The sequence below is a fragment of the Caretta caretta genome, chromosome 21 (genome assembly GCF_965140235.1).
Source record: "Caretta caretta isolate rCarCar2 chromosome 21, rCarCar1.hap1, whole genome shotgun sequence".
Taxonomy (NCBI): Eukaryota; Metazoa; Chordata; order Testudines; family Cheloniidae; genus Caretta; species Caretta caretta.
The window spans coordinates 12,005,723-12,028,788 of record NC_134226.1 but is presented as its reverse complement, the minus strand read 5'-3'; the positions used below and the strand labels follow the sequence as shown (position 1 = coordinate 12,028,788).

The 23,066-nt window shown below is 42.8% G+C and overlaps 1 protein-coding gene across 3 annotated transcripts in view; it reads left to right on the top strand.

Moving 5' to 3' along the window:
* The window catches only part of SRPK1 (SRSF protein kinase 1), a 45,224-nt gene extending 23,217 nt beyond the window's left edge, over nt 1–22,007 (top strand). For 2 of the 3 annotated variants that reach the window (XM_048826482.2, XM_048826485.2), the window contains 13 exons: nt 632–740; nt 1,199–1,286; nt 1,927–2,014; nt 3,767–3,873; nt 4,670–4,835; nt 6,113–6,138; nt 7,002–7,215; nt 8,107–8,544; nt 10,334–10,434; nt 12,116–12,223; nt 14,241–14,310; nt 18,242–18,334; nt 19,388–22,007. In XM_048826482.2, the coding sequence (XP_048682439.1) occupies nt 632–740; nt 1,199–1,286; nt 1,927–2,014; nt 3,767–3,873; nt 4,670–4,835; nt 6,113–6,138; nt 7,002–7,215; nt 8,107–8,544; nt 10,334–10,434; nt 12,116–12,223; nt 14,241–14,310; nt 18,242–18,334; nt 19,388–19,572 (1,793 nt within the window). In that variant the 3' untranslated portion in view covers nt 19,573–22,007. Of the gene's footprint in view, nt 1–631; nt 741–1,198; nt 1,287–1,926; nt 2,015–3,766; nt 3,874–4,669; nt 4,836–6,112; nt 6,139–7,001; nt 7,216–8,106; nt 8,545–10,333; nt 10,435–12,115; nt 12,224–14,240; nt 14,311–17,776; nt 18,335–19,387 lie in introns of those variants that run through there. The other variant, XM_048826483.2, reaches the window with a different exon arrangement.
* Nucleotides 22,008–23,066: the final 1,059 nt, after the last annotated feature.

Here is a 23,066-nt window from a genome sequence, read left to right as displayed (position 1 = left end):
TCCTTTTATATAAAAAAAGGTTGAAATCCTCATGAGTAGTGCAGCATGTGCATGGGAAAGGGTTAAGTGAAACTTGCCTTCACATCCTATGGCCTTCCATTAAAATCAAACAGATCCCTTGTGCAAATGTAAATTGTAGAGTGTGCTCCATGCTGACATAAGGTGACTAATGTGACTAGTGCATCTGAAACCTTCAGAGAAGTTAGCTGCTGAACTCTTAACACATCTCTGTTCAGCATCTGCAAACAGTTTTCAGAGGCTTATAGTTGGGTCCAATTTGGGGATTTTTTTTTCCCCACTGGGGTAGGAAAAGATTCATCTCTGAAACCAGCATGACCACCTCCTTTGCCTATAAAAGCACCTTCATACTAAAGCATTCTAGTTCAACTTTAATTAGAGCATATTTTCATATAAACTTAATGGGGTTTTTTACAAAATGCCAAGGAGGAAGCAGTGAGGCTACTCTAGCAGCATTCACATGGAGAAAACACTTATGTGCCCATTACGTTTAACTAGCCTATCAAAATGTGTTGAGTGAATTTTTCCTAAGCCTTGGTTCTTGCTCCATCTGTCTGTTCTTTGACATCCATATGATGGTTTGAACTGATAACTTCCCATTTACTTCTTCCAGGTGGTTATCATCTTGTGAAAATAGGAGATCTATTCAATGGGCGATACCATGTGATCCGGAAACTAGGATGGGGGCATTTTTCCACTGTGTGGCTATCTTGGGACATTCAGTAAGGTTTTTGTTCTTTTGCTGGCATTTCTGCCAAGAATCCAGAGTAGATAATCTTTGCACAGATAAGACTAGCAGACTTCCCTTATGATCTTGCATGTGCTGTGCAGACAATGTCAAAAAAGATTATTGTATTAGCTTGTGCACAAGTATTAATATTTATGTTGCATGCATGTATGCAGAAAGAATGCTTGTGTGTTCAGCTGTTTCTGTTCCAGCACTTCAGGCCAGTCAAGGCATAGTTTACCTTAAATGTATAAGGCAAGGAAAACTAACTGGGTGTTGTAAGAGCCCTAGAGACAGTTTTCACATGAGTGAATTGGAACTTATCTTCCTGTGTTACTAAAGAAGCAATCCTTAATAACCGGGTCTTGGATGTGCATGAATTAAGAGAATTCTGGAGACCATGTCTTTGAATAGGAGATCAGTTATCACTAACTTGCTATGTCTGTGTTTAAGGGGGAAGAGGTTTGTGGCGATGAAAGTAGTAAAGAGTGCTGAGCACTATACAGAAACAGCCCTGGATGAAATCAAACTGCTGAAGTCGGTGAGTGCCTGAAGGCAGAAAGCTCTGTTCAGCTTTGTCCATTTTCAGAGTTAATACCCCACTCAGTTTGGAAAATGGCTCCTGTACTCAAGGATCATCTCTTGGTTCCATAGTACATGGGAGGAGTGGGTTACAGACTTAACTGACTAGTGTAGTCTCTGACTGGGTCCTATTTTTGTTTGATCCATAAAGGGGTAAAAGTGAACAAAGCTGACAGATTTACTTAAGGAACACAGTCCAGGTTTTAACCTCTTTTACGTGGTGGTACTTTATCTCCTCCATCAGGGACTACCATGAATATTGGTTATGGCCAGGTCCCATGGTCATACAATAATTGAAACTCCTTGCCTCCTAATCTCCACTTCGCACCTCCCAGAGCTGGTGGCTTTGCTTTTCATTTAAGTTTTATTGGTCAGATGATAAAATATTAATGTTATGTGCTGTTTAATGGGTTGTAGGGAAGGTTGGAGGTGGGTATGCACCATTCTGGGATCCACCAGCGCTGCTTAGCACAGCTCCTACTTCCCCCTTTCCTGAGGGCCCCTGAAGAGAGGGGAAAACATGTTACACGCTCAGTGATGTCTAGCCCAGGAATTTTATGAAATGATGTATCTCGTGTTCCTTATCTTCATCCACGCAGGTCCGCAACACTGACCCCAATGATCCAAATAGAGAGATGGTGGTTCAGTTATTAGATGACTTCAAGATCTCAGGAGTGAATGGCTCCCGTATCCTTTTATAGAACAAATGACAGAGCACAAAATTGAATTTGTATAGGAGTTTCTTGTGCAGCTCTCTTGCCAGTGGAAGTGAACAATGTCCATGCAGCTGTTTTACTGTCCAAAACAAATCTCCAATAACACAGATCTCTCCCAGTGGGCCTTATAGCTCCCTGCAGAGAATAGGCCTAGAATAATCCATCACCACGTAGGTTGTGAAGGACAGTGCTGCTGAGTCATGATTTAATATGCAAGACAGCATGATTGCGCTTGATTAGAGCTGAGTGGCACAGTGTTTTGGGGTTTTCCTCTTTCATCCTTGACCAGGCCACATGCAGCCTTTTATTAAAATCCCTGACTAAAAAATAAAGCATTGTACGATATCAGAGATTTATCTGCTCGTGCTGAATGCAAACTGTAGGCTTATAAGTTAGCAGCATAGGTGAGCTTCTAACTCAGAGGGTCTGCTTTGGCAGCCTTACAGACCCAATATAGTTTCTAAAGCGCAACCTTATGACCTGCTTGGGAGCTCTTAATATTGGATTGTCAAAGATCCCATGTATGTTTGTAGTATCAAGAACAAAGGCAGACTTTCAAGTGTTTTGCATGACATGAAGCACTTTACTGGGGTTCTCCATAAAGTGTGTTCTACAATTCTGGCCCCAGAACTTTCCTTTGTACCCTACATCCCTCCTTTTCAGAATGAGTGACTTTCATTTACTTCGCTGGGAGTAATATTGCAGAGGGAGAATCCGATCCTAGATGGTAAGCTTTCTAATGTTTATAGCTAAAGCGAAACACAGGACAGCACTATGAATAAAGTCCAGCTCTGCTGCTTAGCTGCAGTGGGAAAGCATATTCTCTAGAGAGCACAAAATCAGAGCAGCTCAGTCCATTGCTGCAAAGAAAGTGATGGAAACATTCCTGTTAATCTTTCCTTATATAAAAAGAAGAGTCTTAGAGTCTAATTTCGACTCGATGCTGCTCCTTCTATGTTGCTTTAAATTCAAGCAAGAAGAATGCATATACACACTACCTATGAGATGAAGAAAAATGTCATGAACTTTAAGAGCTAGGCTTTTGAACAGCAAATTCTTAATATTGAATCTGTTGCAGAAGTGGCCTCATCAGTTTATGCCATTTTTACCTATGAAACACACAGTATTGAAGTTCGGGCCTGTGAAAAGAAAAGGAGGACTTGTGGCACCTTAGAGACTAACAGATTTTTTTGAGCATAAGCTTTCGTCAGCTACAAGTAGCTTTAGGGGAAAAAAAAAAAAGCTGGGAGAGAAATAACGTGGCTTGATTTATGGATTGAGAATTCAGCTCTTTGGTCAGAGTTCAAATTTTGCTATAAAGAGATCTGGGGCGAGAGCCAAGATCATTTGGGAATTTGTCGGCTCAGCTAGGCCGTGTGTTTAAATGCTAGCAGCAGTTCAGACATAGCCCATTGTACAGATGGCCTCTTCCCAGAATTTGGGATTACTGCTATGATAACACCGTTGCTCCAAATGAGCTGCATTCTTAGCTATTTTAAGTTTTATATTGCCACTAACAGTGCCAGTCATTGTTTTCTCACACATTTGCTGCTCCAAATACATAGACGGCTACCTGTGCTTGGAAGGAAAGGGAGTTGGTAGGAGCTGCAACATCAGGAGGCAGAGGTAGTTTCTTGGGGTTAGATTTATTTTCAGCACTGTCTAAGAATCCTGGGGGCTCTTTGGGTCAGGATGTTCCACTTTCTCCTTGACCCTACTGCAGATATCTGTATGGTGTTTGAAGTTCTAGGGCATCATCTCCTGAAGTGGATCATCAAGTCAAATTACCAGGGCCTTCCACTCCCATGTGTCAAAAGAATCATCCAACAGGCACGTTCCAGCTCTCACTGAATTAATACCCTGACCCCAGTGAGAACTGTTTTGTGACTGTAATTGCTTTTCCATCAAATGCAGGGAATGAGACTTGAAGACAAATTCATAGTGGTACATGTTTTCACAAAATAACTAAAATAAGTGGTTTCAGTGGTCAGTACCTGCATTCTGTTTAGCTGACGAGGTCTGCTTTGAACAGTGAGTGTGCGTAACATAAATCCCTGCATGCTAGCTATAACAATTTAAACTTAATAGCGCAAAACTGGCTGGCTTGGCTTTTTACCCCGTCCCCTCCAAATCTTGTTGTCCCTGGGGGGAAGGTAAGTCCCCTCCCCTTTCCCACAATGAGTAGTTCCCTTTATAGCTTTATAATAGCATTTATAAGCTCACTCTTCACTGACTGCAGCACTTGTTTATGGGGGAGAAGGAGGACCATGTACTTTCCCCATACCCTTGTAAATAACTAAGGGAGAAATGTTTCTGGGGAGGTCAGATGGGAGGTAGAAGGCTTAGAGTATTAAAATTCAAGGAGCTTAATTCTTACATACCTGTAGGTTGAGGAATAGAGGCGAAGATAGCATTTTATTATAATTGCCTAGTTAAAGTTGTATGCAAACTTCCTTTTAACTCAGTAACCATGCTCCGGGATAATGGCCTTGAGGTTTAACTTAAAAGAACTTCCTGTTTGTTACCTAGATAACTATAGAACTTCGATTATTTTCTCACCCTTTCACATCTGGTTTGCTCATTATGTGCATCTTTGAATATCTGTTTTCTTCTCTCCTATGTGCAGGTTCTACAGGGTCTGGATTACTTGCACACAAAGTGTCGGATAATCCATACAGATATTAAACCCGAGAACATTCTGCTGTGTGTTAACGAACAGTACATCCGCAGGCTGGCTGCAGAAGCAACAGAATGGCAGAGATCTGGGGCGCCCCCTCCTTCTGGCTCTGCAGGTGCCTTTTCTATGGAAAACTTGCAGAGTCCAAAGAGATTGTAATTGAGCTGACAAAGGAAAATTCTCTAGTAGTTGTCTCAGCATTGGGAAGCAAAGGAACAGCATTGCCAATCATTTCTATAAAGCCAGCCAGTTGTAAACTGCAATACTAGTCATGTGTTCCCACAAGAAGCTTGCCAGTGTAAAAACAGAGGACATGATCATTAACACCCACTTTTAATGTTGGTCTGACATAGATTATGTGGTAAAATAATCATTTATATAGTGCTTTCTGTAGGAGACTTTGAGAATGCTTTACAAATGTCATGTTATTTTCTTAAGAGCTGTTTTGAGTGCATGTGGTGGGTCAGCACTCGTGTGTGTTCTATAAAAGCTTACCTCCTTGAGTGCTCTAGAAAGTGGAAAATTCCTTTCTTTATACAATTCTATGGATGTATTTTGGCAAACTCTTGATGAAATGATATGAGCGCTACCCATTTACCATCTTGCAGGACAGGCCTGAAAAGGGATTAAACTGTTAGAAGTGGTTTCCTGGTTGTGTGAATGCAATATGTAGCTTATGGCAGAGGCCAGGCTTCATTCTTGTTTGGAGTCTCCACGTACATTCTCAACGCTCCTCCTTGGCATCTTCATATGTGCCAGTGCACAGTCCCCAGGAACTGCTGGTTGCTGGCAGGCTCTATGATATGCAAAGTGCAGCTTCCAACTGGGGCCAGCACAGTACAGCTTGGGCTGGCTAGGCTCCCTCACAGTTTTGGTTTTCTGACTGCCAGGGTCCCAGTTGACATCTTGGCTTAAGCAAGGTGTACAGTGCATGAAGCAAATATCCTATCATGCTGTTACACGCTTTACGTCCCCTTTTTCTGGTCACCAGTTAAGTGAGTCTGCTGTCCAGTCTGGTTAATTGAAGCTTGACTCATCTAACAAATGTTCTGCAGTCTATTCTTTCTGGCAGGTTGCTGCTATCCCTTTTTTGAGAATTGAGGCTTTCAGAATTGGAGGATGCACTTGAGTTTTGTTTCTAATCCATATAGAAATAAGACACTGATGTATTCCCTATCTACATAGGGAAAGAAGGAAGCCATCACTGTTTATTCTTTCAGTACAGCTTTACATTTCAACAGTACCTAGTATCCACAGGGAAACAAAATGGGTTCTGTGGAAGATGTTCCTGGCTTCCAATCATTCTTTATTTTTGCTCATGTGATATCTTTATTGCAGTGTGATTGCAATCTATAATACAAGCATACTAACTTATTTCTCTTTCTCTTCCAGTGAGTACTGCACCTCAGCCCAAACCAGTAAGTATGGTAACTTTTTTCTTCCTTTATAAGCAAGTGTAAATGTGTGCGGTCTACATACATTCAGGTGTACAGCTTGTTTAGAATTGTTTTATGCTTTTGTTCTATAATACGGTAAGTGGTAGGGAATCCTACTTTGAGACCCGAATAGAAGAACTTGAAGTGTGAACAAGTTCAGTGTATGGCTGTTAACACACTGAACATTTAAATTTCTGTGTTACAGGTACAGCTAGTCACAGAATAACGTCCAATTACAGTAGTTGTACAATACCAGCTTCCCAAGATCACTAGCATTTTCCAGAGCTCAGTGTTCCTCGAGCATCATCAATCATTAACTGTGGTTAATGAGGCTGTGTGCTATTAAAGTGGCCCAAGTGGGATGAAGCTTTTAAAAATGAGTGATCTTTAGTAATGTCAGCTATTTTGCAGATATGAATCTGTTCCATGTACTATGACAAAGCTGTTGCTATCTAATCGGCATTTGGCCTGTGAGAGAGAGGTTGCATCATCGGAGTTTACATCTCAAAAATGCCACCAGGATTGATACCTGTCATGGCATTCCCAGTGGATGGTCCCAGGATTGCATGGGTTACGGAGACTGAACTCCCTTCGCTCTTTCAGGTCAGGATGGCCTTTTCAATTCAGGGCTGAAGCCCATTGGCTCAGCAGTAGGTGAAGGCCTTCCCAGCTGCAGTATCTGTTCTGTGGGTGGGACAGGACTTTTCAGTCTCCAGGGTTGTCAGGTGAAGACTTCACACAAGCTCTGAAAGAATTCACTAAAAACTAAAACCTGACTGTAGCTTGGAGTTTTATTAGAATAAATACCAAGCCAGATGTGTGAGAGAGTTGTCATTTCCCTGCAGGCTGACAAAATGTCAAAGAATAAGAAAAAAAAATTGAAGAAAAAGCAGAAACGGCAGGCAGAGCTACTGGAGAAGCGAATGCAGGAGATAGAGGAGATGGAAAAGGAGGCAAGCCCTGTACAAACACAGCCTGAAGAGCAGGAAGAAGCTCGGAACCCTCTTGAGATGCTCTTAAAAGAGAGCCCACCTGATGAAGGGGTACCAGGAAACCTGGGTATGGATCCAGAATATCACATGGGCCTGCATGCAAGTGTGTGTGTGCTTAAAAGCACAGTAACATTCCTTCAACCACACTGTTAAAATTGCAGTGTACATCTCTGCAGCATCTCTACTGGCCTTGAATGCTGGCCGCTGATCTGCAGTTGAATTGCCACCGCATTCCACTAACTCCGTATCCATGCTATGGATAGTAGTCTACATTGCAAATGCTGTAGTGTAGACGCTTACAGTGACAGAAGGCATTTTTCTGTCTCGTAGTACATCCACCCCACCCCAAGACTGTAGTGAGATCAGTAGAGGAATTTTTCCATTGACCTAGCTTGGGGGTTAGGACAACCTAACTATGCCACATGGCACATTAAATTTTTCACAGCCCTGAGGGGTATAGCTAGGTTTACCTAAGTTTTTAGGTGCAGACCAGGCGGCAGCTATTCCAGTATAGCTATGTCAGTGCAGCCATGCCAGCATAACTCCATAGTGTAGACGCAGTCTACGCTGACAGAAGGGGTTTTTCCATCAGCGTACAAACACCACCTCCCCAAACAAAGTTCACTATGCCGACCTGACCCAAATTGTAGCTATGTCAGCCAAAGAACACTTCCGTTGACATAGCTACGTCAGTCAGGAGTTAGGTTTTTTCCACACCCCTGACCGATATAGCTGTGTTCATCTAACTTAAGTGTAGACCAGGCCTGAGTCTGAGCAGGGACCACGGAGTCTTGTGCTGGTAAAAATGGGTTAAAGAAGCATTGCATTCAGCTGTTCTGTGCGAATGTGCTAGATTTTTGGGCTTACTTAAGGTCTTGCTATAGCTGTTACTCAGTCCATGTGTTATGTTTCCCTGTCCCTTAAGAGTCTTCTGATTCTTTCTTTTCCCTTTCCTTAGATGAAGTTGCCCATGTTCAAGAGCGAAGTATCCTAATGGAAGGCAGCATGGAAAAATGCATACCGGAAATCAACTGCAACGGCATGGTACAAATGACTGCCTTCTCAGACTCCAGCAACCAAGGGTCTGGGAGGCTTGAGGAGGACCTTCATAATGCCAATGACTGTGATGAGCACCCTCTGGCACAGGAAGAGGACAGCTTCCATAGCTGTAATTACAGCCAGCGTAACGGAGACTCGGAGAACAGGTCACAAGAAGTAATGTCGGACTCATGCGTGCCCTTAATTTCTGAGGTGCTAGATTCCATGGTGTATCAACCAACTTCAAGTGAAGAGCAATCGTTCAATGAGCAGGAGATCAGCCAGTTGCAAGAGAGTATACGTGCAGAGATACCCTCAGAGGATGAGAATGAGAATAATGGCCCATCTGAGAACAAAGGTACCAGAGGACTCCTTTAGGAGATCTGTCCTTTGGAGTCTGTAATGTGGCATTAATAGGAAGCTTTATATTGGCTGACCTGACTCTACCTGAGGCCATCTCTTTGAGCTCTGTCCTGACATCACTCTCCACTCTGATCTGCCTTTGGGGATTTCACTGTTGCAACCTTGGGTTGACAGGCAGTTATGCCTTTTGATGTGATGGATTCCAAAGTGTGTAAACTGCTACCCTGCACTCTCATCCAATTCACTCTGTCCTTCCCAACTTTAAAAAGCACCCAGTTACTTTCTTTTCCAAGTATGTTTGTTTATGATCATAGTCATACCTTAAATGGGAACGTTCCCCCTGCTCCCTCACTCTCGTTCAGATATTTTTGTTTTTTAAATATCTGTACATAAAGAACCGTATTTTACATAAAGAATTGGGTAAGAGTGCAGGGTTGCAGTTTACACATTCTGGAATCCATGACCGCAAAGGCACCGCTTTCTGTTCAACCCAAGGTTGCATCAGATACCTAAACTAGAGTGAGAGAGGAGAGGGCTGACAGAATATAGGGTATATAGAAAAGCTTGTATTGACATCTCAGTTTTTGCCATGACAGGGCCCAAAATCAACTTTCCTCGCAAGGAATAGCTGGGCTTTACTTTTCTAGCATAAGTTCCTTAAGTAATATTCCCTTCCAGAACAATAAATCCACTTCAATGAAAGTGCAGGTGGGGAGGGGTAGTTTTAAACTTGTAAGGAGGAAAGGGCTTCAAGTTTGTTATAGGGTTATAAAAACAGAGATAACATACTATAAAACTAGTTTGATGGCAGATTCTGTATAATGCAGAAACAAAATTCTTTTGAGACATACCTAAAGGTGTGACTTGGTATAATTTAAATCACATAGATCCCTCAGTTAAACCATGGCTCCTTTGAGTCAGGGTCAAGTCAAAGATCTCAGCCCAAAATAGAAAACTGGGAACAATCCTTGTACTTCTCTTATCTTGTCGCATTACCCCATTAAAATGCAACCAGGGAAATGTAAGTGAATGTAAGAGCTAAAAAAGAAATTTCAACACAGTATCAAAACTCGGCCTGTACTGAGTCTATTGATGCCTCTCTGGATTACTAGAGAACTGCCTTTCCTGGCACATTTAGGAATCCTTACTAGATATAGTCATTTAATGACTTTTTTTCCCCTCTTTTTATTTCTCCAGTATATCCATCTTGGCTTGTTCTAACTGTACACTTTAAACTTTGCAGCAGTTGGCATTGCTGCTCTGGGAAGCAATGCTGCCATCCTTGGAATTTAACTCTTGTAACTTTAAAGAAGGCTTCTTTAGGGTTGAGGCTCTCTTAGACACTATCAGAACCTACCAACTCTGCAGAAAGCGTTCTAAATTCTGCTGGTGACTGCACTGTCAAACAGCCAGTCTTAATAAAAACTATTTTAAAAAAGCCAAGCTAACAGAGCTCACAAAACAGCCATCTTCCTGCACTTGCACATCCTCTGTTATGCTAGGATTTCAGTGTCTTTTTTATTGTGCAATACAGGGGGAGGAGCTTTTGCACATATGTATACTGGGCAGAATATACTAGTTAAATCAATTTACTATCTTAATGCCCTTCTGGGGGGTTAACAGATATTGACTAGAGTTGATGGTTTGTAGCTAGACTGCATGGCGGATAGTTCTGATCATTGACCCGTATCCTTCCTGCATAGAACGATGCCTGTGGGGTTTGGGTGGCAGATGGTGGCCCTGTCCATGTGGATTTAATCAGCTGTTGTGCATATTGCATTTAGGGAAATCCACTGCTGGGAATTTTCTCCTTAATCCCCTTGAGCCCAGGAATGCAGATAAGCTCAAAGTGAAGATAGCTGACCTAGGAAATGCCTGCTGGGTGGTAAGTGTAAACCTTTCAGTGTTGAGTGACCAAAGCTACTAATCGGTTTCCCGTTGCCTGGGGGTGGAGGGGGAAGCTGAAGAAGACAATCTTTATTTACTTTAAAATAAAAGGTGCAAAATGTCTATGGTTCACCTGCAATGTCACGAGGGATAAAACTTAATACAAGGATTAAAAAAAAAGGAGTACTTGTGGCACCTTAGAGACTAACCAATTTATTTGAGCATGAGCTTTCGTGAGCTACAGCTCACTTCATCAGATGTTTACCGTGGAAACTGCAGCAGACTTTATATACATTCTGTGTGTATATAAAGTCTGCTGCAGTTTCCACGGTAAACATCTGATGAAGTGAGCTGTAGCTCACGAAAGCTCATGCTCAAATAAATTGGTTAGTCTCTAAGGTGCCACAAGTACTCCTTTTCTTTTTGCGAATACAGACTAACACGGCTGTTCCTCTGAAACCTACAAGGATTAAGTTTAGACAGTCCTCCTGATGTTCCTCTACTGTACCTTGTTGCAGCTAGTTTTGCAGCCTGTCAAATCATACACTCTGAGGGAACCGTTTCATTTGTGATTTCTGAGCATGTAAGATAAACTGTAAATAGTTTTGGCCTTTAAAGGCTGTACTGCAGTGCTTCTAAATCCGTTTGAAATCTCAAGCAGGAAAGAACATCTATTTAAATGATTTTAAATAGCAAAACAATTTGGAACGGTCTTTAGTCCCTTGAAAAGTCCTAATTTCAGGATCCTCTGTTTTGAATTGCAACTGTTGATGAGGCAATATCCTAGAAGAGTGTTGCTGCTCTGCTTTAGGTGGGTGCTGCAACACACCGTCTAGTAAGGGGGAAGGTTGGACTTCTGAAGTAACTGACAACTGCTTCTCAAAAGTGATTAAAATAGAAATGTGTGTCTCTGGGTATATTAATGTAGGTTGCAAAAAGAAAAGGAGTACTTGTAGCACCTTAGAGACTAACCAATTTATCTGAGCATGAGCTTTCTCCAAGGTGCCACAAGTACTCCTTTTCTTTTTGCAAATACAGACTAACACGGCTGTTACTCTGAAACCTGTCATTAATGTAGGTTATTAACCTTTATTTAAAACTTGTTTACAAAAGCTTTGTCATTCACTTAACTTTGCACGATCATGATTTAGTCAGGTGTCAACTTGAACCCTCGATCCGCTAGCATTAGTGCCGAAATTGATAGCTGTGAAATACATCCCGTTTTTAAACATGATTCCTAGTGTTTAGGCTGCACATCTTCATGCCTGACAAAAACTGTTGGTGCCTGAGAGACGTGAAATAGGTTACCTGTCAGAAGTCACTTGATAACATTCATCACACTCTTGTAGTTCAACTTCATGCTCAAATAAATTGGTTAGTCTCTAAGGTGCCACAAGTACTCCTTAACTTTAAAACTGACGTTCTCCACAGCTGCTGCTACTGTTTGCCATCATCTGAATTGTCAGGCTATTTTGTCTGAGGAAAAGTGCCTCTGGTTAGGGCATTTTAATCATTGTTGAAATTTAAGAAACCACTTAATTGAAATGTAAAAACCAGTCTGTCATGTTTCATCAGCGAGATATCTCGGTAAATAGCACCTCTCTGGTCTTAGTTGAAGGAATCTCTTCCTTTAGCAATTTCAACCAGTTAATAAAGTACCTTTTTTTAAATTTTTTTAGCACAAGCACTTCACTGAGGACATTCAGACAAGGCAGTACCGGTCCCTGGAGGTGCTGATAGGATCTGGGTATAACACCCCAGCTGATATTTGGAGCACAGCCTGTATGGTGAGTTTGGCCATGCAGGATGGACCCTCAACATTCAGTAGTTGCAGAGAATTCTGGGAAATTCCAGCATGCTGTGTACTCTGTGGACCACAGAATCATTTTTGCTGGTTCTGGCTATAATGGCACTTTAGAGAATATTCTTTTCTCATCTTCAGGCACTGATTTTAGTTGGTATCTGATTTCATTCCTCTTGGGGACACTGATCTGACATCTCTAAGGAGAACTCCCCTGTTAATTTTCAACATGCTATTTAAAACTAAAGATTTATAGCCAAGTCCCCATGTTCTGTGTGGCACATTAGACCTAAATGTGGCAGGAACCTCAGAATTTGCAGAAGTACCCTTCTAAATTTTCCCTATACAGCCCACAACCTGAGCCAGTTCAGTATGGTGTCTCCTGTTTGTTTTGATTTCTGTTTTACACTGTCTTCAGATTTCAGACTTTCATTGTATTATAATGAACAGACTCCAACAAGAGACTGCTGAATTGGAATTAATTTGCAAATTGGATACAATTAACTTAGGCTTGAATAGAGACTGGGAGTGGTTGAGTCATTATACTAAGTAAAACGATTTCCCCTTGTTTATTCCCCCCACTGTTCCTCAGACGTTCTTGTTAACTCCTGGAAATGTGCTGGAAATGGCCCACCTTGATTATCACTTCAAAAGGTTTTCTCTCCCCCACCCCACTCTCCTGCTGGTAATAGCTCATCTTAAGTGATCACTTTCCTTACAATGTGTATTTTTTCATGGTCTGTGTGTATATAAATCTCCTCACTGTATTTTCCACTTTATGCATCCGATGAAGTGGGCTGTAGCTCACGAAAGCTTATGCTCAAATAAATTGGTTAGTCTCTAAGGTGCCACAAGTACTCTTGTTCATTGTATTATAAATTCTTGTACTGAGGCATAATACATGACACACTCAGTTGAAGAGAAGCTGGAGGCTGTGACAGTTTGCTAAGGGGACTTGAGGGTCTTGGCAATTGAGAGAACATGTGAAGCAGTTTGAGGTTGTGGGATGAGCTCACTATATGTGGATGCCCCTTTTAAAGCAGTTATTGGCAATTGTATTAAATTATATTCCATATTTAACACCCAGTTTTAGTTCAATAAGCCCATTGTTTCAGGCTTTCTGCCAACTCAGGAAGAAAATGGTCAGTTTACACTTTGCCTTTGGGCATCTTTACAGCCATTAGAACTACAAACTTACTTTATTTGTAAATAAAAGCTAAGATGGCAAGCAAGAGGGGATTCTGCAGTGTGTTCCATAATCAGAGCATAGAAAGCCCTTAGTACAGTTACCTAAAGACACTAAACAAGCTCTTAAGATATGAACACTGTAGAAAATGCAGCTTCATTCTCAATCCGCAAAAATCTGAGGCACATCAAAAATCTAAACTTTGGAGGCAGCGTAAAACAAATAGAATTTGGGATCAGGACAGCCAGGAAACACTGTCTTGCACTGGCTCAGGTTGTGGGCTGCATAGGGAAGATTTAGAAGTTATAATACTACATAATTCTGTCTCTTCAAATCTAGAAGTAGAGAATTGGAGAAAATGTGCTTGGAAGGTGGTTGCAAAGAGCCTTGAACTTGGGGAAAATGGCCTTTTTGGAGGAAGCTTCATGAAAACAGCTTTTTAGCTCAAGTATCCTATGTGCTCTTGGTAGCTAACTACCAAAGCAAAGTCTAGTCTAGGTGTAAAGCTGGTGAATTCTTGGTTATGTACAGTATCTTAATAGTTGAACTTCATCTTATTGACACATCATTTTGCCATGATCCAGCTTTGCTTAGTGAGATGATCTTATGAGATACACTAATAGATCTGTCGTAATGTATGGCAATGTGCAGTGCCTTCATCACAAAAGTTCAGAATGGATCTTAATGGCTTTCTAGGTTTCACAAGGAATTGTTTCCCCTTCACATTCAAACTGCCACACCTACTGTGCAGTACTCATACATAAGTCTAACAGTGACAGCTTGAAAAATGATTCAACACATTTTTTTTCTTGTTTAGGCCTTTGAACTAGCCACAGGAGACTACCTGTTTGAGCCCCACTCTGGAGAAGACTACTCCCGGGATGAAGGTGAGTGTGTCTAGGTGTCTACCCTTTTAAAATGGAATACCAGCAAAGGTGGTGGTGGGTGGGTGGAGAGAGCTTTGTGTTATTAGTCACTGAAGCAGAGGCTCCTTGCTTGGGTACATGTCTGCTTGCTTGAGTAAAGAAGTCCCAGGTTAATTGTATTGGAGGGAAACTTGAGTCTTTAATTTCAGGCACTAAGCAGTAAAGGTTCAGTTTCTGTTACTGGATACCTAACAAACACTCTCTTGTCTTTACTGCTGCCTCTTTCACATCTGTTTTAAGATGGGTACCTTCCTGCTCAAAATAAATAGGATCTAAACAGCTTTAATCATTTTCCTCTGCTCCTGATCTGAACCTTGTCTGTTGTAAAATTTATATACACAGGGCCGGCTCTAGGATTTTTGCTGCCCCAAGCAAAAAAAATTGTTGGCCACTCCCGCTTTTTTTCATGCCCCCTCCCGGCCTTGCCTCCTCCCCCAGGCATGCCGCATTCCACCCCCATTGCTTCCTGCGGCTCCCCCTGTAACCTCCTGCCCTAGCTCACCTCCACTCCGCCTGCTCCCTTGAACACGCCGCTGCTCCACTTCTCCCCCCTCCCTCTCAGGTGAGGGAGAGGCAGTGTGTTCAGGGGAGTAGGCGGAGCGGAGGTGAGCGAGAGTGGGGGGGGAGGGCAGGAAGTAACGGAGGGGAGTAGAGGAACTGCTCCCTGCCCCAGCTCACCTCCGCTCCACCACCACCGCCTCCCCCGAGCACGCCGCCTCTCGGCGTCTCCCTCCCTCCACCCAGGCTTGCCACACAGTGCAGCAAGCCTCGGAGGGAGGGGGGAGAAGCGGAGCAGAGGCGAGCTGGGGCAGTGGGGGCACATTTCTGGGGGCAGCATGGCCAGCACCGGAATGCCGCCCCTAGAAATGTGCCACCCCAAGCACCTGCTTGTTTTGCTGGTGCCTAGAGTTGTCCCTGTATATACATAATCTCTGATTTAAGATTCCATATTCCAAATGTGCTTGGTTAAGCTATTGACCCTCTGAGTCAGCATTAGACATAGATTAAAGACCTAGTAGTACCTCCACAAACACATGACACTGAACTATTTATAATATAAATACCTCTTAAGTAGCGCTTTTCATCCGTGGATCTCCATATGTAAATCCCTTTATCCTCACTTACTGTTGGGGAAACTGAGACACAGAGAGGGAAAGTGACTTCCCCAATAGCACACAGCAGGCCAGGGGCAAAGCAGGGAATAGAATACAAGTTGTCTGAGTCCCAGTCTAGTGCTCTTGCCACTGGACCAAGTTGTCTCAAAGAAAGGTAAATAAAGTGACCATCTCTAAATGTTAGAAACGTGCTATAGCAACAAGTGAAAATTTTACATATAAATATGCAGTGTAATGGGAACTTTGGCTAATAGCTAATCAGAGTGTAGCCTTTCCTAGTGTTACCTTAACTTTCTCTTGCCCATTTTAGAATTTACAGATAATGGGTTTGCTGCTGAGCTATGACTGTACTGTGTCCATTTCAGAGCTCTGAATTTCAAGCAGATGCTATAAGGCTTTGTTCAGAAGAAATACACTTTTTAAAACGGAGCTTTGTCTAGTAAGATGTTCAGCACCACACCTATAATTAATCATGGACAGTTTCATTGATAGCCGCTGGCTTTGTTTCACATTTTAAATAGATAGACCTTACGTGAGCAGTGGAATTAGCTAATATTTCATTCCATTTCCCAGTAGTTTAAATAGAGGGAACACTTCTGGTGCCTCTACCACTTGGTTCTGACTTTCTGTTGCCATTTGCTCTGTACTGCATACATTGAAGAAATAACTCACCTTGTTTTCTCTCAATGGACTTGTCAAGAATTCATGGTGCAGATGCTGTTTCTGTCACTTTAGTCCCTCTCTGTAAGACGACTCCCTAGGAGTAGTAATTTCTTTAAATCCATGTTTAGTTTAACAAGTAAACTTTATTTAACGTTTTTGTAGATTTGTTTTTCTGCATTTCTTGGGTTGGTCCGAATGTCTCTGAATTGGTCCAGAGGCATCTATTTGCACCAGTAAATTCCCTTGACACTTATAACAGGTGCAGTCTGTATGCTGAAAAGCACAATCACATCACACCGCTGGTGTGTGTAATATATGTAAATCCCCCTGATCTAGGAGTCTCTGAGCAGCCTTAATAGGCACTGGAAAAATGCCAAATCTGCATCAGTGACAAGAACCTCTTCCAAACATTCCAGAGCACACTTTTCCAGGGAGGAAAGTTTGCTTGGATTAAGCTGAGAAATTTCATGCAAGCCTCTTCTCATGAAATTTCCAGCCCAGTTCAGTAGTCAGGGGTTCTGATAAGCGTTCCAAAGATCACAAGCTTTTTATCTGGACTGCAGGTTTTTTGGTTGTCCCATAACTGCAGTTTATAAAATGATCAATTTATATCTGCTCCTTACTTTTTCTTTTTTTCACCCTGAATATAGTCTTGTTTAAAAGTCACCTGCGAAGGGGAACGTGTTGCTGTTTTATTCTTTATAGTGTATAAAGGCCTCAAAGGTGTTTAAAAATGTTCTGTTTGTTTTACATTATAAATATCAGGTCTTGTCTACCCTCGTTGGGATTGGTTAGAGTTTTTTGTTTGGTGCAGGACTTTTCAGGCAGATGGAAAGCTAGTGACATTACATTCGTTGTATTAACAGTAGAGTATAGAGGCTCCAGAAAAGGAGCTTTGTGCATCCACATAATATACATAGCATGCATGGTCAGTCCCTAAAGCACTTACAACTTGAATAGACAAGGATGGAAGAGGAAGTGGAAGCGAAGAGACGTGAAGTGACTTTCCTGTGGCACATGATTGTCTTGTCTCCTGTGGGCTATAATACTTTGGTCTAAATTAAGTTGTTGGGTTTAGTGTGTGGGTAGTGGGTGGTGTAGGAAGCCTGTGATATACAGGAGGCCAGACTAGATCTCTTCTGGCCTTAAACTCTGATGCTGGCAAAGCAGTTCAGTGACGGAACTCAGAGCAAACCTAATTCTCAGAGTCTCAGCCTAGTACCTTATCCTAGCCCACACTGCTGTCCATCACAGGACTGAAATCAGAGCAGTGTGGACTGAAAGTGTTTTTAGTCTCTGTTTGAAATTGGTTTAAATTCAAATTTCAAACACTTGGAAGAAAAGCTCTCAACTTCTCAGGCACCCTTGTCTCTTCAATTGAGGGGCGAGTGCCTCCAGGGTAATTCTTTAGACTCAGAGGACTCCTCCAGCATAACTGAGAGACCAAACTGGATATTCCTGATATTTCTAAAGTGTAAACCACTAGCGCTTTATACATCATAAAGTTAAAATTCCTTCCCCTTCAGCAGATCACCTCTAAACAGCTCCGCTGTCCCACAAGATTGTTGTTGAAATAAGCCTTTTACAGCCACTTGTCCTTTCTCCCATCTTTCTGTCCCTTTTATTTTATTCTTCCCCTTCTGTTTTAGACCACATTGCGCATATTGTAGAGCTTCTAGGCAGAATTCCAAGGCACTTTGCCCTATGTGGGAAATATTCACAGGAGCTCTTCGATCACAGAGGTAGTATTTTCCCCCCACCCTTTCCTCCTCCAGGCACCAGGGATGCAGACAATCAGGAGACGGAGCATCCACACCAGTTTTTTGTTCCACACCAGCCCACCTATCAATGAAGAATAGGGTTCCCCAGGTCCCTGAGTTCCTAGAGGGCTGGGAACTACAATCCAAGGATCCTCCTAGTGGAGGAATCTAACTCTGGACTTCATCCATTCCCTCCCAGTTAGTGAAGAAAACAAGAATGACAGGTTTTCCAAATAGAGGTGTGCATGCTGCTCTCTCTGTCGGTGTCCAGAGCTGTTGCTCTGTATGGAGTGCCTTGCATTGATATCTGTTGTGTATGTCTCTCTTCTTTCTGAAATGTTTTGGAACACACAGATCACATTGCGTTGATCATAGAACTTCTGGGGAAAATACCTCGCAAGCTCATTGTGGCAGGAAAATATTCCAAGGAGTTTTTCACCAAAAAAGGTAAAAGGAAACGGCAAGTTTTTTCTAGGAGTGCCCTAATGCCTGTTGCTGGAACTACCAGGTAACTAGACCACAGCAAAGCCATAATCTTCAATCTTCTGGCTGCTGCACCAAAGATTCCCACAGGACCAAGGTGCTGCTCTGTATGTGTGTTCTTATCTGGCTATTGAGTGCATACCAATGCTCCTCATCTCAATGCTCCCCAGCCATAAGCAGGTTGGAGAGCACTGCTGTGGTCAGCTTGTCAGCTTTGTCGGCTGATTTGGCATCATACAGTCAGTTTTTTTTATCAACAAATGGCTTTAACGTGCTTTTGAATTCCTTTGTCTAGACAGCTTTGCTCAGCTCCTGGCCTACTACTCTAATTCTGCCAGAGCAGCAGTACCCTGTGGTCATGAATATTGAGATGCTGTTTCAAACCCCAAAGATTGTTCTTCCATGGATTTTCTGAAACGATACAACACTATTTGAGGAAGCGATAGTCTGCTGAGCAATAGGAAGCTGGCAGAATTGTATTAGCCAGGCCGAGAATCTCTTGGAGTAATACTTTTCTGGCATGATGAGGGCTCTTTAAAGCTACCTCGTGGTTAAAATGCACCCGTCTTCTCCCCTTTGGGTAGGGCATGAGGACTGAAGTGTGTTGTTCTCTGCTGTCAGGCAGCCTTCACATTTTGCAGTCTGAACTGGAAACACCTGTCTGCTACATGCAGAACCTCTCCCCTCAGACTGGTTCTGAGTGTCTGCAAGTCAGTACAAGTAGTGAGTGGCCTTGTGTTAGTGTCTGTATTTTTTAGTTATAGCGACTAATCATGTTGTATTGAAACTGTGGAGCTGAAGTAGGAGGAGAGAGATAGGACCTTCTTGTAAAACTGGCTGACCTCCAAGGGCAGCTTTATAAAGAGGGAAACTTGGGTTGTTAAAATTCAACCCTTTACGCCCCTAGACAGCATTTACCAAAGCAACACCAGAGTCCTGATACCTACCAGAGTAACTTGGTAAGCCCCTCTGGTACCATTGGTGACTTACTGTTGATGTATCTGATTTCGTTTTCAGGGGATCTGAAACACATCACCAAACTGAAGCCCTGGGGCCTTTTTGAAGTTCTGGTGGAGAAATACGAGTGGTCCCAAGATGAGGCAGCTGCATTCACAGACTTCTTATTACCTATGTTGGAGCTGATTCCAGAGAAACGGGCTACAGCAGCTGAGTGTCTCAGGCACCCCTGGCTTAACTCCTAGGGCTTCAACCCAACACCGCAGCCCTACACTCTGGTTTACAGCATAGCATACGTACACCCAGGTGTTCCAACTGCCCCTCCCCAGATCCATTTTTTCCCCCCTTGTTCCTTTTCAGTGTGAAGCTCTTCCTTCAAGGCTTCCAAGATTTTAGATAAATTTAACCTGTTCAGTTGAGTTTGCTTATTTGATTAAGCGGAGACTCTTCTCAGCCAGTGGGCATCCTGTGAGCTTTGCCTTGATTGGGCTTTGCCAAAGATTAATTGACTGGAATACAAAGTTGCCCCAAGTCTCCTACCTGTTAGCGTAGGCATGAGTTGATCTGCATTAGTGTATGTTCCCTTAACTAAATTACACCCATGAAGGGGATATGAAGATCTGTGACTCCATCCTTCGCTCCCTGACTCCAGGAGTCAGTTTTCCACTGCACGGCCAGTAGCCAGCAGGAGGATGTGAAATGGCAGATTGGTACCTGGGTGATAACTCCATGTGGAACAGATAACTTGAAATCCTCCACCCATCCCCAGGTGTCTGTCGCGTTTCTTGGGTGACTTCCCACATTCTTTCCAGTCAAATAATTTTTCTTTAGTTTTAGCCACTGAATCCTATGAAAAGCTGTATTTAAAAACTATTTTTAATACCATTATTTTTCCCCAGCGTTCAGATTAGTTTCTGAATTCAATGAAACCTGCTACGCTCCCTCAAATGCCTGAGCCCTTGGACTAAAACTTCACATGGACAATTTAAAAAAAAAAAAAAAAAAAAGCAGAAGCTGGGACTGGTTAAATGCACAATCTGCAGAATAGATGTGTGCGTGCTTTGTTGGCAGAGTGGTAGTTGGATGCAGGCAACTCTTCCTAGACGTTTGAGTGAGCTGTAAGTTTTTTGGGGGTTTTTTGCCCATACTGGCACTTCCTTTGCTTTCCCTGAAGTTGTCATTGCGTCAGTGAGCAGTTGGTCTTCCGTCTGGAAAGATGGAATGTACTTTCTCTTATTTGGACCATTCAGTTGTGAAGAGGGGTTGGTGGTATCTGTGTGTCACAGCCACACTGTGTTCTCTGACTTTGAAACACCACATTTCCAAAGCTTAATGTAAAGATTTCTACTGTGTTAGCTTGCCTTAGGTGCTGGCCTTTAGAAGTAACTTCCCCAATGGGATTGCCTTTTATTTTCTGAGACGAATGAGTACTTGGGGATTAACACAAGGACAGCTGAACTACCTAGTTTGGCTTTTTCCTGTAGACACAGGGTCAGCTTCTGTTTCCTAAAATCACCCCAAATATGGTTGCCCCAGTAGAATATTATATAAGTTTTTTAAACTTCTCAGAGGGGGCTGGGTGTAACAGGTTTGTGGGGGCGGTTATTTTAATGCAAAGTTAAAGCATTGTAGTGTTTGCTAGTTTTACGATGCATCTCTCCTAGGCTTTCCTAAGCGATTACAGATTCATTGCGTCCTACTCTAAAGCAAGGTTTTGGCAGGGTAGGGACTTGAACAGCCCTTCCTCACCATGGACCAAACGGGCCTTTGGGATCAAGAAGTTCTCAGAGGACAGAAGCTGCCTCAGGACTCTGGAACTCCCAGAAGGCCAAGAAGGCACTATTTGAGACAGTAACACCAAAGCTGCCAGTGAGGCTGTTACATGTCACTCTTGTGTGTGTGTTTGAAATCTCAGTTCATCGCAACCTTCCATCCACAAAAGCTGGTGTCCTTATTTAATCCACTTTAAAGGTATAACCATCTTGCCCTATATTTTCTTGCTTGTCCAGCCTAACACCGCCTGGGCCATTGACGAAATCCAGGCTGCATGTCCATTTAGGGGTTCTTAAGTCAGGTTCTCTATGCATAATCTAAGATTAAAGGAAATATACCAAAACAGTTTAAGACTGCTGAATGATTTTCCTGGAATCTGGAATTCCTTCCCCAGCTCCAAGAGTCGCTTCTTTTTCTGTTGTAAAGGGATTACAGACAGGACTGGACTGTGTATTGCTGACCTTCTGTTTTAATACTGTGAAGACTTTTTGGAAGGGTGAATGGAACTTCTGGTGGCGTCACTAGAGCTCACCCCGCCCTGTGCATTTCCACACCCTGACTGACCTAAAGGAATGAGATCCTCATAGAGGGGTCTGCACGTTGGGTTCTGAGGTATCCGTTCCCCCGTCACCGCCAGAAGAGGACTTTTTCCCTCTAGCTCAGTAAAAGAGCCAGCTTGTGGGTTGAAGACACAGAGAGGCAGCTGTCAGGATTCAGTCTTGTCCCTCGTGCTCACTCACTTGGGGTTCACTAAACTTCCAAATTGCCATAAAGTGCTCACTAAAGGATTTGTACTTGCTGTGTTCGTCTAAAACCTGAAGGAAAATACATTTTTATTCTTTCTACTTGAGTGCATTGTCTTTTCTTTGTAAATGCCGTACAATAAAACAGATTATTTAATAACCCACATCTATTCTATTCCTGATATGTTCCCTCGGTAACTTCATTCAGAGCCATTGTCTGTCCATTAACTTTTGTATTCTGCTAGAGTAGGGAGCCAGGGTTCACACATTTAGTCTTGAGACCCCATTCACATGCAGTATTGTGTGATCTAGGTAGATGAAATCACAAAATGAGTAGCAAAATCCTTATTTTGCTATCTTCTAAACTAGGAAACACGAAGACATTGCTATAATAGTTTGTCCCCTTTAAATAGCCATGTGCCAAACTTTGCCACGGTTTTCCATTTAATAGTCCCTAATAGGGAGCCTTAACTGAGGCATCTAGAGCTTTCCTTACTGTAAAACAGGTTCTCGAACTTCATTGCACCACCACCCCCTTTTGACAACAAAAATTACTACATGACCCCAGAAGGCGGGGACCAAAACCTGAGCCCCGCCAGGCCGGGGGGGGCCAAAATCCGAGCCCTATTGCCCAGGGTGGAGGGGGATCCTAAAGCCCGAGGGCTTCAGCCCGAGGACAGTGGGGGCCTGTAACCTGAACCCTTCAGCAGTGGGACTTTGGCCCGGGACATTGGGGCTTGGGCTTTGGTCGCGGGCCCCAGGATGTCTAACGCCAGCCCTGGCACTCCCATTAAAATGGGGTCGCAACCCACTGTTTGAGAACCCCTGCTGCAAAAGAAGTATGAAATTGGAAGATCAGGGTGCAGCCTTGCTGGAAGGGACCTGATTTCTAGCAGCTGTAAGGAAACAAACCTTAAGTTCAGCTTTGCTTTGTCAGTTTTGGATTTAGAGCTGGCAGTGCTGTCTTTAAGATACCCAGATCAGAAGAGATCACAGTCCTGGGCAATCTGCAGAATGTGAATATGCAGAAGACTGCTGCAAGTGGGTGTTCTCAGTGTGACATGAACTGGTAACTAAATCAGGTTATGCAGGTGGTTCCAACAATGCAGTGATAGTGTGAATTGAGCTGATTTTGAGTGACACCATCTGCTCTTGTGAATATTCTCTGAATTACCTGCTATATCATGCTGGAGCCCAGCACATTTGTGCCAGAAAAGAGGCTT